General features: G+C 42.8%; 1 protein-coding gene across 1 annotated transcript in view; it reads left to right on the top strand.

Moving 5' to 3' along the window:
• Nucleotides 1-16,912, top strand: part of ZNFX1 (zinc finger NFX1-type containing 1) — a 69,895-nt gene extending 52,983 nt beyond the window's left edge. The window contains exons 8-14 of the mRNA XM_077459198.1: nt 466-713; nt 3,199-3,338; nt 3,931-4,085; nt 4,187-4,332; nt 6,002-6,112; nt 11,231-11,326; nt 13,624-16,912. Of these exons, the coding sequence (XP_077315324.1) occupies nt 466-713; nt 3,199-3,338; nt 3,931-4,085; nt 4,187-4,332; nt 6,002-6,112; nt 11,231-11,326; nt 13,624-16,065 (3,338 nt within the window). The 3' untranslated portion in view covers nt 16,066-16,912. The remainder of the gene's footprint in view (nt 1-465; nt 714-3,198; nt 3,339-3,930; nt 4,086-4,186; nt 4,333-6,001; nt 6,113-11,230; nt 11,327-13,623) is intronic.
• Nucleotides 16,913-17,143: the final 231 nt, after the last annotated feature.

The raw sequence follows: 17,143 nt of genomic DNA, 5'->3' as shown, positions 1-17,143 counted from the left end.
CGTTTGTCTGTGTGCTAGTCCGACGGACCAAATATGACGCAAGGGCAGCTATTGGCTACTGGCTATTGAACTTCCTTGTTTAGTCCTGTTTACGTCATCATGTTCAAAACTAATGGACTTTCAAACGGACTTAGTCCGGTCATGTGTGGCCAAGTCCATTCATTCAGAAAGTCCATCGGACCTCTGCCGAAAGTCCATTGGGCGGAGTCCGTAGTCCGTCAAAAAAGTCCGGTTGTGTGTACGTGGCATCACAAGACCTAGAGAGAGAGATGTGTATGATGTCCTAAACCTAGACTTTTTACCAGACAAGAAAAAGTAAGTGGGCTGTATAAGGTATTTACTGGCAAAAAAAAATAAAATGTTTTACTATCCAAAGTTAAAACGGGGCAGAAGATTTAGTAGATGGAAAGATGAAAAAAATGACTGACGTTCCACTTTAAATTCTTGGTTTGGTTGATCTTCCAGCTCAACAGCTAGAACATGAGGAGGAGGATGTAGAGGAACCAGAAGAAGAGAAGTTGGTGGAAATTCAAGAAGAGGCAGACATAATCCAGGATGAGCGCATGCTTGATGATGAAGATGAAGATGAAGCAGCAAGAGACAGAAAAAGGAAAGCCAAGATGGAGCACAATGAAATTGCAGACCTTCTGCTCGCAATGTCGCTGAAAAATAACGACTCACAAGAGCCACAGGAAACAGAGGGAGATTGGGAGGTAGATTTCAGTTTCCCTTTTTTTGTGTCTCATATGAAATTTAATATATGTAATAAATGTAATATATCGCAGCTTATCACTGCTTAGTTGTGGTGGCTTCATTACTTTTTATTTTTCAAGCTATGTACATTTTCTGCGAGTACAAAAATATACCTGTTGATCTTGACATAATTCCAGTGTTCTTGTCATTTTCTGTGTGCTGATCAAATATCTCAAACAGTGTTATTAGCTTACCCAGCTATTTTCCATAAACGACAAAATGCCTTCCCCCTATGTAATGGATATAGGAAAAAAAGGAGGTTTTTATAGTCCAAATCAAGAGCACAGCATAGGATGAAATTGCTGCTTCTCAACAGGTAAAGTATGGCGAGGGAGCGTTGTCACGCTAGGATAGGAAGTGTACTATTAGGATCGCCAGCCAAATTATGAAAAATGTAAATATAAAACTGAAAAATAGAAACTAATGCACCACCACATTCAAGTACTGGTAAGCTACAATACATACAATTTTGGGTTTGGCAATGCTTTAAGAGCAACTGTGGACAAATAAAGCTCAACTGCAGTTTCATGTAAAAGGAAATAGAAATATTAGAGGTGCAGTAAAATTGACGGATATACCATATTTTTTTCCTTCTTCAAAGTGTCTCTGTTGCTAAAATCAATAGTAAAATCGAAAGCCCCTCTTCTGCAAAGGAAATATGGAATAATCACCTCTCCTGCCGTCCACATCCCTAATTGCTCCTGTAGTGATGAAAAAGCACCCCCTGAGGATTATGCAGAATCTGACACTTTTGGGAGTATAAGATTCATGTTCTCCCTCTGCGCTCAGTGGTTTGATTTGCTATCCCCTACATCACTAATTTATCCTGTACTGACATAGGGCCCGGGGGGAGGAACTACAGCACACTGTTGGAAACCAGAATAATGGACAAGTGTCAAGCCCCGTACACATCGGATTTTCCAAAGGCAAAACCTCTGAATTTTGTCCAAAGGGCGTTGGCCCCAAACTTGTCTTGCATACCAATGGCGCACAAACACAATTGTCGGCCAACAAACATGAAGGCAGTGACGTACTACTTGTTTTTTCAGATCTTTAGCGCCACCTTTTGGGCTCCTTCTGGTAATTTTGTGTTAGAAGAAGTTTGGGTGTTGATTCGCACTTTTCATTTTGCGCTTTTCATTTCACGCTTTTCAGTTTGTTTCTGAACGGCTGTTGCGGAATCGGAGGAGATAACGTGTTATTTATTATTGGCCTTGGAGTTATTGCTTTGACCCAAGTCCAGTGCAGGAACAGGTGGAGGAGGATTTCTTGGTCACGATTAATAAAGGAACCAATTTTTGGTCCAAGTATGTCATATGCCTTTGCTGCGGGAGCTCCAGGAGAATAACCTAGATGATTTTTGGAATTATCTCCAGATGACAGACCCCTGCTTTTACCAACTCTTGGCATTGTTGACCCCCTATATTAAGAAGCAGGACACGTGCATGAGGCTTTTATTTTATTTTTTGGTTGAATAATGATTTGTTTTGGTATATTTTCTATATTTTTGGATGCATAGAATGCATTTTTTTGGTTTTCGTTCTATTGGCAGATAGCATGTCTAATTTTATTTGTTTTCTTTTTTTAATGTACAATAACAAAATTGTGTAGAATAATACTTGGCTATGTGTTTTACTTCAAATGACAGTTTGGGGTTAGGCAGTTACATTTTAAAAAATACAATGTCAAATTAACACGGGACACCAACATAGTTGTATCTTTGATATAAAAAACTACAGGATAATGGTGTTGTGGTCTTGCACCAAAAAAAAAACAAAAAACAACAAGCATAATAATATTATTCTTTATCACTAGAACAAAAAAGCCTTTGAAAATTAGTTTGCAATAACTCCATCAGTATCACCAGCAAAGCAGCTTCATTATTATCCCATTAAAGAAGAAGAGAATGTGCGCTGCGTTTTGAGATTTCATAATTTGCCACATCACAAATGTTAATTCTGCATTACAAACGCTAGTTTACAAGACTGATGTCTCGTCTTTGCTTCCGAGCATGCGTGTTTGTACTTTGGACTTTTGTCTGACGGACTTGTGTATCCACGCTCGGAAAATCCGACAACAGACATTTGTCCGTGGAAAATTTTAACGCCAGCCATCCAACATTTGTCTGTGGAAAATCCGACAACAATTGTCCGATGGAGCGCACAAACGGTCGGATTTACCACCAACAGCCTGTCAACACACAATTCCCATCCGAAAATCTGATCGTGTGTACGAGGCTTGAGATTATGCACAATCTGCAGCAGATGATTTCTCATCATTACAAGAGTGATCAATTTTCTTTGCAAGGGGGTATTTTTTTTTTTTTTCAATATTGATTTCAGCAACAGAGTTGCTTCACAAAAAATTCTAGGACTCTGAACTTATACTAATAGAAAAGCACTAGAGCGGCTTGCATGAACATCTTTATCATTTTGTTTTTTAAAGATGACAGGAAAACAGAAAAAGAAGAGAAAGCAAAGGATGAAGGTTGAACTGAGGAAAACAGAAGCATTGACAGCAGCCGTGGTTCACCAGATTGTAAACGTGTGGCACCTGGACTTGAATGCACGATGGAGACTCTACAGGTAATAGAGACGCTTTCAGATCACAACATGGCAACAAAGTTCACAAACAGAAAAATCCTTTCCAATATTGTTTCGGAAAGAATGTGGGGAGGGGGTTGTGCTTATAACAATTCATTATATTTTGTATTTAATTTTCTGATCTATGATATAATGAGTTGACATTTGCTTGTACGTTACTGTTGTTGGTCTTTTTATATTAATTTTTTTTGTCAATGGCTGCCTTGTTTAAGTTTCTTGACAACTGAGACAGCCAGTCATAAACAGTACGGAATCGTTTACATGTGGTGCCCTCTGAAGAGCAATCCATGTTCAGATCTTTCTTCAAAGAGCATTTGAAGAGAGGAAAAAATTTGGTATTTTTTTTTGTTTAACCAAAAATATGTAGCAGAATACGTATCGGCCTAAACTGAGGAAAAAAATGTTTTTTTTATATATTTTTGGGGGATATTTATTATAGCAAAATGTAAAAAAAGATGCGTTTTTTTTTTCAAAATTGTCGTTCTGTGCCCGAATCGCAAAAAGTGCTCTGGTCAGGAAGGGGGGTAAATTCTTCCGGGGCTGAAATTGTTAATTAACTTTCTACAATTTTTAGGTACTGGATACAACTCTACCAGCAGGATATCCGTGTAAAAATTCTGGTTCATGAAGAGAATTACCAAAAGCTAGCTGATCGTTTATCAGAGCTTAGACAAACACAAGACTTGCAGATCCTTCAGCAAGCTAAAGTCATTGGAATGACAACCACAGGTTGGTTGGTTTGATCTGCAGATGGACATTACTAGAGAATGTTTGTTTATTTCCCCATCTGATTGCTAAACCAGTCCATGCTTTGATTTCCCTGTCACCAGGTGCTGCCAAATACAGGCGTATCCTCCAGGAAGTACAGGCACGGATTGTCATAGTTGAAGAGGCAGCAGAAGTCTTAGAAGCCCATACCATAACCACACTCAGTTCAGCTTGTCAGCACCTCATTCTCATTGGAGACCATCAACAGGTAGAAGCTCACAAATGTGCCACAACGCTACTAGTTTTCACTTTACGTCTATGTCAGGGAAAACCTCGTTTTTAACTTTTGGTTAGCATTGGGAATGGTTAAAACCCCTTGTTGAGATATTTTTTTGCTGTATCTGTTCCTATCAGGAGATTTCCAATCACTTCTTGTCCTGGATATACAAATGTCAAAGGCACCGTTGTACTTTATTTGCAGATCTCACCTTACCTCCTATTCAGCTGACAAATCTAGCATTTTACATTTTCCTATTTTGTGTCCCAGAGACAAAGAATCCCCAGGATTAGTAGAGGAGGTGAATCTCCCCACTGGGAAGAAAATAGAAATGTGATCCCTATGGGGTTTTGAAACTTCAATGCTTTCAGAGATTTTATGAGCTTTACTTTATTTGTAATCAATACATACAAATTAGGACCGTTAGATTTGACTCGGGCTTGATAGGTTTTGCCACAAATGCTTCAGTGCTGTCTTTGTATTCAAGTTAATATGAAGTATTACACGACAGTGGTACCTTGGATTATGAGCATAATTTGTTCCAGAAGAATGCTTGTAATTCAAAGCACTCGTATATCAAAGCGAGTTTCCCCATAAGTCAATGGAAACTCAGAAAATTTGTTCCACAGTGACTCCTATTGTATGCAGTACTGCATGTGGCCAAAGGTGGGGGGGGCACCAGAGACACTCGCAAACCGATCAGAGCCGCTTGGATGCACTTGGAAACACTTGGTGAGGCCCGGAAACACTCAGGAACCGAGTGTTTCCAAGTGGCTCCAGATGTCACCGGCGCCCCCGCACCTCTGGCCAGATGCTGTACTGCACACCGCAGAGGCTTGAATCCTGCTCGTTTTGCGAGGCAATGCTCGCAAGCCGAGTCTGGATTTTTTTTAAATAATATCTTGTATTGAGAAACACTCATTAACCGCGTTACTCGCAATCTGAGGGGTTACTGTATTTCATAATGAACAATTGCAGCAGGAATTGGCTGTCCTGAAGCTGCTCTCCAATTTTCCACCAAATTTACTTATTACTTTGTACATTCCTTGAATAGTCAAAATGAATGTTATTCAGGTCTATTCAAAGCACAGCTGAATATGAATTCAGAAACACACACACACACACACACACACACACACACACACACACACACGTTGATTTACTTTAGAATTTGTACTTTGCAAGTGGAGTTGCTTCAGAGCTTAGTAAATGAGCTCAAGGTTCAGTTTGCAAAGCATACCCAATCACATGCATTACATACATTACAACTTAGTAACTGCCAGCAGATATCAGAGGTAAAGGCAGACAGCTGTACTGACAGTCTGCAGGACCTGCAATCTGCTAATCATGGGTGCAATGCTTTACAGGCTCTTAAGGAGAAAATAAATGCATTGTTTTTTTTACCTGAAAAAAATTTCCATTTATTATTTTAGTAATTTCTTTTTAGATAAAAGTGAACTTAGCCTTCAAAAAAATGAGGAGAGTAATTAAATAGATTATATAAAATTCAAACTCCAAACCCATTTTATTTTCCCCTTAAAAAAGAAATGCTAAATTATTAGGTTAACTTTTTTTTTTTTTATTGTAGTAACTAGCCATCTCCATGTATGAATATATTTCCTATTGGTTAATATGATGTTTGTTTTATATTCTATCTCAGCTGAGGCCAAGTGCAAATGTTTATGATTTGGCCAAGAACTTTAACCTTGAAGTGTCGCTGTTTGAACGTCTCATAGAGTCACAAGTGCCATTTGTGCGTCTAAACTACCAGGTGAGGAAACAGTTATAAAGACACACACATGATTTTCCTCATAGAACATTGGAGTTTTACATGTTGCTGGAACTTACTAGACCCATCAATGTTTCATAATGTTACTAGCTTCATTCTTCATCCACAGACTAGGGCCGTCTTAATAGCATAATGGGCCCCTGGGCAAAGTAATGCTCTGGGGCCCCTACAATGGCAGACAAGTGGATCTTCTCCTTTTTGGTGGAGCTCCGCATTAACTACATGAACAATCATTCTGTACAGCAAAGAAACAGTGGGAAAATACTACATACATAAAGTAACAAAGCTGTCCCGTGCATATAATATATCTGCTAGATTGATGCCTCCCCAGCAGTCTGATCCCTCTACATCCCCTATATCCCCCCAGCACTCTGATCCCCTCTACATCCCCTATATCCCCCAGCACTCTGATCCCCTCTACATCCCCTATATCCCCCCAGCACTCTGATCCCCTCTACATCCCCTATATCCCCCAGCACTCTGATCCCCTCTACATCCCCTATATCCCCCCAGCACTCTGATCCCTCTACATCCCCTATATCCCCCCAGCACTCTGATCCCCTCTACATCCCCTATATCCCCCAGCACTCTGATCCCCTCTACATCCCCTATATCCCCCCAGCACTCTGATCCCCTCTACATCCCCTATATCCCCCCAGCACTCTGATCCCCTCTACATCCCCTATATCCCCCAGCACTCTGATCCCCTCTACATCCCCTATATCCTCCCAGCACTCTGACCCCCTCTACATCCCATATATCCCCCCAGCACTCTGATCCCCTCTACATCCCCTATATCCCCCCAGCACTCTGATCCCCTCTACATCCCCTATATCCCCCAGCACTCTGATCCCCTCTACATCCCCTATATCCTCCCAGCACTCTGACCCCCTCTACATCCCCTATATCCCCCCAGCACTCTGATCCCTCTACATCCCCTATATCCCCCCAGCACTCTGATCCCCTCTACATCCCCTATATCCCCCAGCACTCTGATCCCCTCTACATCCCCTATATCCCCCCAGCACTCTGATCCCCTCTACATCCCCTATATCCCCCCAGCACTCTGATCCCCTCTACATCCCCTATATCCCCCAGCACTCTGATCCCCTCTACATCCCCTATATCCTCCCAGCACTCTGACCCCCTCTACATCCCATATATCCCCCCAGCACTCTGATCCCCTCTACATCCCCTATATCCTCCCAGCACTCTGACCCCCTCTACATCCCATATATCCCCCCAGCACTCTGATCCCCTCTACATCCCATATATCCCCCCAGCACTCTGATCCCCTCTACATCCCATATATCCCCCCAGCACTCTGACCCCCTCTACATCCCATATATCCCCCCAGCACTCTGATTCCCTCTACATCCCCTATATCCCCCCGACACTCTGATCCCTCTACATCCCCTATATCCCCGCAGCACTCTGATCCCCTCTACATCCCCTATATCCCCCCGACACTCTGATCCCCTCTACATCCCCTATATCCCCCCGACACTCTGATCCCTCTACATCCCCTATATCCCCGCAGCACTCTGATCCCCTCTACATCCCCTATATCCCCCCGACACTCTGATCCCTCTACATCCCCTATATCCCCGCAGCACTCTGATCCCCTCTACATCCCCTATATCCCCGCAGCACTCTGATCCCCTCTACATCCCCTATATCCCCCAGCACTCTGATCCCTCTACATCCCCCCAGCACTCTGATCCCCTCTATATCCCCCCAGCACTCTGATCCCCTCTACATCCCATATATCCCCCCAGCACTCTGATCCCCTCTACATCCCCTATATCCCCCCAGCACTCTGATCCCTCTACATCCCCTATATCCCCCCAGAACTCTGACCCCCTCTACATCCCCTATATCCCCCCAGCACTCTGACCCCTCTACACCCTAGATATTCCCCCCAGCTCTGTAACCATATACCATAAGATACCCCTTGTATTGTGACCCCACTACATCCCTGATACCTCTATCACTATACCCACCCAAGCTATCCCAAGCATTGCTACCCCCTATATACCCCATACCCCCCCCCCCAGCATTGTTTTCCCCCATACACCCTTGATATTCCCCAGCACCATTATTCCATCCATGTAGTACCCCCTTTTCCAGTGGAGATACAGTGCATGTAAACTGTTGGCTCTGTGCCCACTTCCAGCACTGGACTCTCCTATACCAATCAACCAGGCAGGAGGAGTGGTGGAGGAGGGAGCATCCCTCCGGGCATTCCAAGCCTTTCGGTGCAAACAGTGCTGGACAGCTGGGCTCACTATGACACCATCCACAATGCTACTTCCACAGGTGGGCTCTCAGTGCTGCAGACTCAGCAGCTCCCACCCCACAGCCTCAGAGTCCCGAGCATTCAAGGTGCATGGGGCAGGGTCAGAGCATCACTGGTGCTCCGGCCCTGCCGCTCCCTGCTCGCTGTGAAATAACAGGTATCATTCTGCACAGCACGGCGCACCGCTGCCAGCTTGCCTCCCCTGTGTATCCATCACTCTCAGTGCCATCATGGGGCCCCCCGATTTCAGGGCAGCGTGGTCTCAAGGACCAGCTGTTTTGGGGAAGAATGGTGGCCAGAATGACACTGACTTTTGTAATAGTTTACATCTGACACATAAAGGTAGCAGTGGATATTAACCACTTTCAGACCGGACCAATTTGCTGGTCAAAGACCAGACCACTTTTTGCGATTCGGCACTGCATCGCTTTAACTGACAATTGCGCGGTCGTGCGACGTGGCTCCCAAACAAAATTGACGTCCTTTTTTTCCCACAAATAGAGCTTTCTTTTGGTGGTATTTGATTACCCCTGCGGTTTTTATTTTTTGCGCTATAAACAAAAATAGAGCGACAATTTTGAAAAAAACGCATTATTTTTTACTTTTTGTTATAATAAATATCCCCCAAAAATATATAAAAAAAACATTTTTTTCCCTCAGTTTAGGCCGATATGTATTCTTCTACATATTTTTGGTAAAAAAAAAAATCTCAATAAGCGATTATTGATTGGTTTGCACAAAAGTTATAGCGTTTACAAAATAGGGATAGTTTTATAGCATTTTTATTATTAATTTTTTATTATTATTTTTTTTACTAGTAATGGCGGCGATCAGCGATTTTTATTGTGGCTGCGACATTGTGGGGGACCCATCGGACATTTTTGACACATTTTTGGGACCATTGTCATTTATACAGTAATCACTGCTAGTGATGCAGTGATTCCTGTGTAAATGACACTGGCAGTGAAGGGGTTAACCAGTGGGTGGCAGTGTAGGGGTTAAGTGTTCCTAGGGGTGTGTTACTAACTGTGGGGGGGTTGGGCTTTCATTTAGTGAACACTGATCTCTGCTCCAATCACATGGAGCAGAGATCAGCGTCACTAGTTGCTAGGCAGAATGGAGAAATGCTATTTACAACGGCATTTCTTCATTTGGCCGCTCCGTGAGACGATCGCGGGTATGCCCACGCCGATCGAGTCCACGGGTCCCGCGACCGGACTCACGGGGGTCCCGACCAGCGTGGGAGCGCGACGCGCTCCCGATGGCAGGGCGGCAAATTTAAAGGGACGTACATGTACGCCCATTTGCCTGCCCGTGCCATTCTGTCGACGTACATCGTCGTGCGCTGGTCGGCAAGTGGTTAAGAAGTCCTGCCATGCTTTTTTTTCTATTACAAAGGAGGTTTACATTCCTTGTAATAGAAATAAAAGTGATCCGGATTTTATTTATTTTTTTAATAAAAAAGTAAAACTTTTTATAAAAAAAAATAACCCCTAGGCTTCTTGGTTTACTAAATGTAAAGCCCCTCTTCCTCCACCACAAAAATAATTAAAAAATCAAGACCAAACGGAGAGGGTATACGTTCACGTGTTCCACCACCCTCTCCTTCAAACATCATCCACAGTCAGTATCGAATTCCTGAACTGTGATGCTGGACCAGAGAGGTCACAGTCATGCAACACTTGCCTGAGTTCACAAATATTTGACACAGATCACTCCCCTGTTGCAGCCTCATGACCTTGTGACCTACCACAAAGTTAAAATGCTGTGGTTTGATCACTGGGGGAGAGAAGACTGAGGAAATACTTTAAAAACATATGATCGCTGTATATTATGATGTGGGGAACTTAGTTATGCAGACTTGAAGTGTAGCTATAGTCAACCACCTTTTTTTTTTATTTTTTTTTTTTATACGTTTTTGATAATGTGTGAGAAGGGTTAGAATCCCATTACTGCAATCTGCACATCGTTAGACAGATTTTCACTCACTTTCTGTTTTGGGGACAACCTTCTACCAGACAGGAAGTGAGAGGAAATCTGCAAAAGGTAAACAGATAACAATAAAAACCTGACAGGGGATCTAGCATACCCATAAGTCACTAAAAGACACATTTCTACTCCTGTCTGTGTTGCTTTTGGAGACTTTTCCTCACTGCCTATCTGGGGACAAGGGTGTTCAGGGACAGTGAATAAGGGAACAACAGTCTAAGCCCTTGTACACACGGTTGGATATTACGACAACAAAATCTGTCGGATTTTGTCCGAAACTGTTGCATACACACGGTCGGACAAAGTTGTCGGAAAATCCAATTGTTCAGAACGTGGTGACGTTATTTCGTTACGACGGGACTACGTTCAGGCTAGTAGCCAATAGCTTTGATCTAGGAATTTGATCTGAGCATGCGTGGCACTTTGTCCGTCGGAGTAGGCTACACATGATCGGAGTATGTCCGATCGGAGCATTTTGTCGGAAAATTTTACCGGCAAGTTTGAAAAGTTGGTCCGTCGGATATTCCGACGGAAACAGTCCGATGCAGACCACACACAGTCGGAATATCCGACAAAACGGTCCAATCGGACACATTCCGTCGGAATCTCCGACCGTGTGTACAAGGGCTAACAGAGTCCCAGACAATTGTAAAACCTGACAGGGATTCTAGCTGCCCACCCCCCCCCCCCCCCATTCAAAACTAAGAAAAATTGGATATATTTCCAGATTACAGTTTTTACTTTTTGACTTCTTGTGCCTGGACTGGTTTACCTAATTTACGGTTGACTTTTAAACATTTATGCCATTTTAGCATCGCATGAGGCCTGAAATAGCTCGATTATTGACTCCTCACATCTACAGAGAGCTGGAAAACCACCCATCTGTACTGGAGTATGAAAATATTAAGGTAAGCAATCATTTTTTCTTTCTGTGCACAAAAAATGAACATCTCCAGACAAGGTTTTGCAATAGTTCAGCTTCCTTTTGACAAAAAAAATAAAAAATCAATATATTCTAATAGCCACAAATAATATAAATCCATGTTGTGTGAGGCAAATGGCTTTGCAAACCCAGTTCTAATCTGGTAAAAGAATCAGTGATATCAGCATTGTGTAGCACGTAGCCTGTGCAGAGAACAGAGCTGCGGGTCCAGCAGGCCCACCCAGAACAGGCTGACTGCAATAAACAGTGGAGTGGATACAAGACCAGTCCGCCTACACAAAAAGAGAGCAGCAGTGACTGGTTTGTATTACGCACAGATCTGAAAAAAACAGAAAAAGACCACGATTCAAGTAAAAATACGCATGCCTCTTCTGTTGAGGCAAAATTTTCAGTTTTAAAATAAAATCAATACAAACTCTAGGAGAGGTCTAGGTCGGCAGTCTCCAAATTGCTACCTGGGTGTGTGATGCGGCCCTTTGCTTGCCTTTATCTGGCCCTTGGGGCACTATTCCCCTTCCTGAGACCAACAATGGCTGCATAATTCTTGCCACTAATACCAACAATGGAGCACTATTCATCCCACTGACACCAATGATGGAGCACTATTCCTCCCACTGACACTGATGATGGAGCACTATTCCTCCCACTGACACCAACAATGGGGCACTATTTCTGCCACTGACATCAATGATGGGACGCTATTGCTCCCACTGACCCAAATGATGGGGTACTATTCCTCCCAATTACATTAACGATGCGGCACTATGTCTCCCATGGACACCAATAATGGGGCACTATTCCCCCCAATGACACCGACAATGGAGCACTATTTCTGCCACTGACACCAATGACGGTGTGCTATTCCCCCTCTTACAGTAACAATGGGGCACTATTCCTCCCTCTGACACCAATGATGGGGCACTATTCCTCCCACTTACATTAACAATGAGGCACTATTAGTCCCATTGATACCAACAATGGGGCACTATTCCTCTCACTAAAGATGTTGCGTTGTTTACTGCCACTGACACCAGAACACTATTTCTCCCACTGACACCAATGATGGGGTACTATTCCTCCCACTAAACACCAACAACGGAGCAATATTTCTCGCAACTGACACCAATGATGGAGCACTTTTCCTCCCACTGACACCAATGATGGGGCACTATTCCTCCCACTGACACCAATGATGGGGCACTATTCCTCCCACTGACACCAATGATGGGGCACTATTCCTCCCACTGACACCAATGATGGGGCACTATTCCTCCCACTGACACCAATGATGGGGAACTATTTCTCCCACTGACTCCAATGATGGTGTACTATTCCTCCCTCTTACAGCAACAATGGGGTACTGGTCCTCCTACTGACACCAATGATGGGGCACCATTCCTCCCACTGACACTAATGATGGGGTACTATTCCTCCCACTTACATTAACAATGAGGCACTATTTCTCCCACTGACACCAATAATGGGGCACTATTCCTCCCACTGACACAAAAAATTTGTCACTATTAATCCCATTGATACCAACAATGTGGCACTATTCATCCCACTGACACCAATAATGGGGCACTATTAGTCCCATTGATACCAAAGATGGGGCACTATTCCTCTCACTAAAGATGTTGCGTTGTTTACTCCCACTGACACCAGGACACTATTCCTCCCAGTGACACCAACGATGGAGCACTACTCCTCGCACTGACATCAATGATGGAGTACTATTCCTCACACTGACACCTAAAATTGGGCACTATTCCTCCCAATGACACCAATGATGGGGCACTATTGTTCCCAGTGACACCAAAAATTAGGCACGATTGCTCCCATTGACACAAATGATGGGGCACTATTCATCCCACTGACTCCAGGACATGTTCTACTCACACTGGCCACAGTCCACCCCTTCTAAAGTCTGAAGGATAGTAAATGGGCTCCTTGTTTAAAAAGTTTGGAATCCTTGGTCTAGTTAAAGCATCTTAGAGCAGCAGAAGTGCAGCAATGGAAGCTCACATATTTCCCTAGCAAAGATCTACAAATATGAGGGTGTAATTTATGATCTTCAAAAAAGCTAGCATTTTCAGAAGGGGTTACTAATGACAACCTACACATTACCCAAGAACAGGATAATGTATGGTTGCTGTGTGCTGCTGCATTTTGAACATTGCTCTTAGCCCTATGAAATAACCTCAGTGGAATGCTTGTTATCTCTAACTTGCAATAACATTTCTTTTTTTTTTCACATTTTAGGGGGTGTCATCCAACCTCTTCTTTGTGAAACACAATTACCTAGAGCTACAGATTAAAGATGGGAAGAGTCACGAGAACAAGCATGAAGCTCAGTTTGTGGTGGAGCTCTGCAAGTACTTCCTGAATCAAGAATACAAGCCGTCTCAGATCACCATCCTCACCACTTACACAGGGCAGCTTTTCTGTCTCCGCAAACTTATGCCCGACAAAACGTTCTCTGGTGTTAAAGTTCATGTTGTGGACAAGTACCAGGGGGAGGAGAATGACATCATTCTGCTCTCACTGGTCCGCAGCAATAATGAAAGAAAAGTGGGTTTCCTTAAGATTGCCAACCGCATATGTGTGGCACTATCTAGGGCCAAGAAAGGACTGTACTGTATTGGTAACATGGATATGCTGAGTAGTGTGCCTCTCTGGAGCCTTATTCTTGGTACTCTAAAACAGAAGGGTCAGGTAGGAGACCACCTTATGCTCTACTGTCAGAATCACCCTGAGACACGCAATCTTGTAAGCTGTGCCAAGGATTTTAAGTCTGTACCAGAAGGTGGCTGCAACAAAAAATGTGAATTCCGTCTGGACTGTGGACATGTGTGCACACGTGTGTGTCATCCATATGACCAAGAGCACAAAGAATACCAATGCAATAAGGACTGCCAGAAAGTGTTATGTAAGGAAGAGCATAGGTGCAAAAGAAAATGTTTTGAACCCTGTGGAGAGTGCATGGTGGAAGTGGAGAAGGTGATACAATTGTGCGGCCATCTGCAGATGGTGCCATGTAGCATCTCTGAAAATAAGTTCAGATGCACTGTGCCTTGTGAAAAGACCTTAGCATGTGGGCATCAATGTCTGAAGTCTTGTGGAGATGCTTGTGAAGTGCGTTGTCCAAAAGAAATAAAGGCACAGCTAAAATGTGGTCATACTCAACAGATTAAGTGCTGGCAAAAGAGAGACCTAGAATATGGCATGCCAGTGAAATGTAGAAATCCTTGCAAATCTACCTTAAGCTGTGGTCACCAGTGCAGTGGTACTTGTGACAGTTGTTTTGAAGGAAGATTTCATATGGGTTGCCGACATCCCTGCAAGGCTGCTTTAGTTTGCTCGCATGAATGTCGAGAACCATGCACAAGGGATTGTCCTCCTTGTAGCAGACCATGCCAGAACCGGTGTGTCCATAGCCAGTGTAAAAAGAAATGTGGACAGAACTGTGCTACTTGCATGGAGCCCTGTTATTGGAGCTGTCAGCACTATAGATGTACTCGGCTATGTTCTGAACCCTGTGACCGCCCTCCATGCGATGCCCCTTGTGACAAGCAGCTTCGTTGTAAACACCCATGCATCGGTTTGTGTGGGGAGCCCTGCCCTGAAAAGTGTCGAATATGCAATAAAGATGAAGTCACTGAGATATTCTTTGGATTTGAGGACGAAAAAGATGCGTGTTTTGTACAGCTGGAGGACTGCGGACACATTCTTGAGTCTTCGGGTATGGATACTTACATGAAAGGACAGAGTGACCCTGAAGAGGGAAGTGCAATTAAACTAAAAGAGTGCCCGAAATGTAAAACTCCCATAAGGAAAAACTTGAGATATGGGACTATAATAAACAAAACTCTAAATGAGATTGAGAAAGTCAAAGAACGAATACTTGGGCCAGCCTCTGAGAGAGACGAAACCAGTATTAGACTCAGGACAAGTCTACAGCAGTTGGCTGATGTAAGAAGAACCTTTCCTGCAGAATATGAAGGATTAAAAGAGATACTGGACAATCCAGGCACACAAATTAAGACTTTGCATAACCTGGAAAATATGATGCGGTTCTATGAAAGGCTATCAAAACTGTCTAATAACATTAGTAAGGTAGAGGAGGAAGAGGAGTATGATTTACAGAATCGTTTACAGCAGATTAAGAAATGGCTGGAGAAGCCTCGTTCATTCCTCTCAGAGCAAGAGTTATCTGATCTGCAGACCGAAGTGGCACGCTTCACTTACCTTCTTCAACTCCTTGTGAAATGTAAAGAAGCCAAGGTGAGGATCACACCAAACCTCCAAAGGGAGATACATTTTCTAAGGGATATATTAGAAAGCAATAAACAATTTACCAAAGAGAATGAAACCTTGGTGAAGACAAAATTAAAGGAGCTGGATAAAAGTCTTCCAAATACGGGACTCGGGATAACAGATGATGAACGTGTGATGATTGTGCAGGCCATGGGTCTTTTGAAAGGACATTGGTTTAAATGTCCTAACAACCATATATATTGTATCACAGAATGTGGTGGAGCAATGGAGCAGTCCCAATGTCCAGAATGCAAAGAAGGGATTGGTGGAACAAACCATTCGCTTCTATCAACGAACAGGCTGGCTTCTGAAATGGATGGAGCACAACATTCAGCTTGGTCAGACGTGGCAAACAATATGATGAATTTCCAGGACCTTTTAGACTAATTTTCTTCATAAGAAGAGGGCACTAACTGAATGTAATTCAGTTGAATTAAATTAAAGTAGAACTCCAGTGAAAACCTTTTTGTATAAAGTGTGGAAAGGTTAGAACCTACTGTAGGTCAGGTTTTTTTATGGTGTCTTTTCTTTTTTTTTTTTCCTCCTTGTGTAGTCACCAGGACAAAAAGTAATGGGGATTAATGCAAAAGGGAAAAACAGTAGTAAGAAAAAGCTGGCAGATCCAAGCCCTTCCATACTTTATTCCAAACGAAACTGTCTGGAATTCCATTTTTAACAAGAGTTTTGGCCAAATAGGTCAGTAAATTAAGTAAAATATGTTAACTGAAAGATTCAAACATTTTTGTAAATACTGATCATGTGTAATTTAGTTTGGTTAATAATTAGTATATATTTAAAAAGAATAATGTTCCAGCTGAAATTTCAAATAGACCTTGCAGTCAAAGTGTCTGCTTTGGCTGCTGAGAAGGTGGCAGACATTTTTTGACAAACTTGTATATGTATTGTCTGATCAGCTCAGGGTATGACATTTCCTGAGTGATTTACCGCTGGAGGAAATGTTCAGGCAGGCGAGTGACAAACAAAGAACTACAAACTCTGAATGTCCCTCGCCCACCAATGCTATATATCAATGGAGATGTGGAAATTATTTATTTGCCATTTTTAACATTGTTTAAAAATCTCTTAGGTGTAGCAAATTTATGAACTGTAATGTACTCTTTACGAAGATAAATCTTGCACAGAAAAATCACTTATTTCAATACATTATGTAGAAATGAATTGCCAATATTGTCACTAATGCAGCAATTTTATGAATAAAGCTTTATATATGAAATTTTGTGTAGTACTGGGCTACATACAGTAAACATATTTTGCCCATTGTGTCTCTGTTTTATCTTCCTTCTCTAGCTTAGGCTAGGTTCACATATTTGTGTTTCTGTGCAAATACGTTTGTGTGGGCACAGCAGCCTATTCATTTGAATGGGCTGCTGTACCTGTAAAAAATGCAGGGAAAAAGCCCCTGACCCTTTTTCTAAAACGCACCCACAGGGCAACTTCCTGGAAC

This window comes from Lithobates pipiens, unplaced genomic scaffold (genome assembly GCF_037356315.1).
Source record: "Lithobates pipiens isolate NorthernLeopardFrog02 unplaced genomic scaffold, aLitPip1_a1.2 Scaffold_28, whole genome shotgun sequence".
Classification (NCBI taxonomy): domain Eukaryota; kingdom Metazoa; phylum Chordata; class Amphibia; order Anura; family Ranidae; genus Lithobates; species Lithobates pipiens.
The sequence above is the reverse complement of the archived record's forward strand: the minus strand, read 5'-3'. Positions and strand labels throughout refer to the sequence as shown.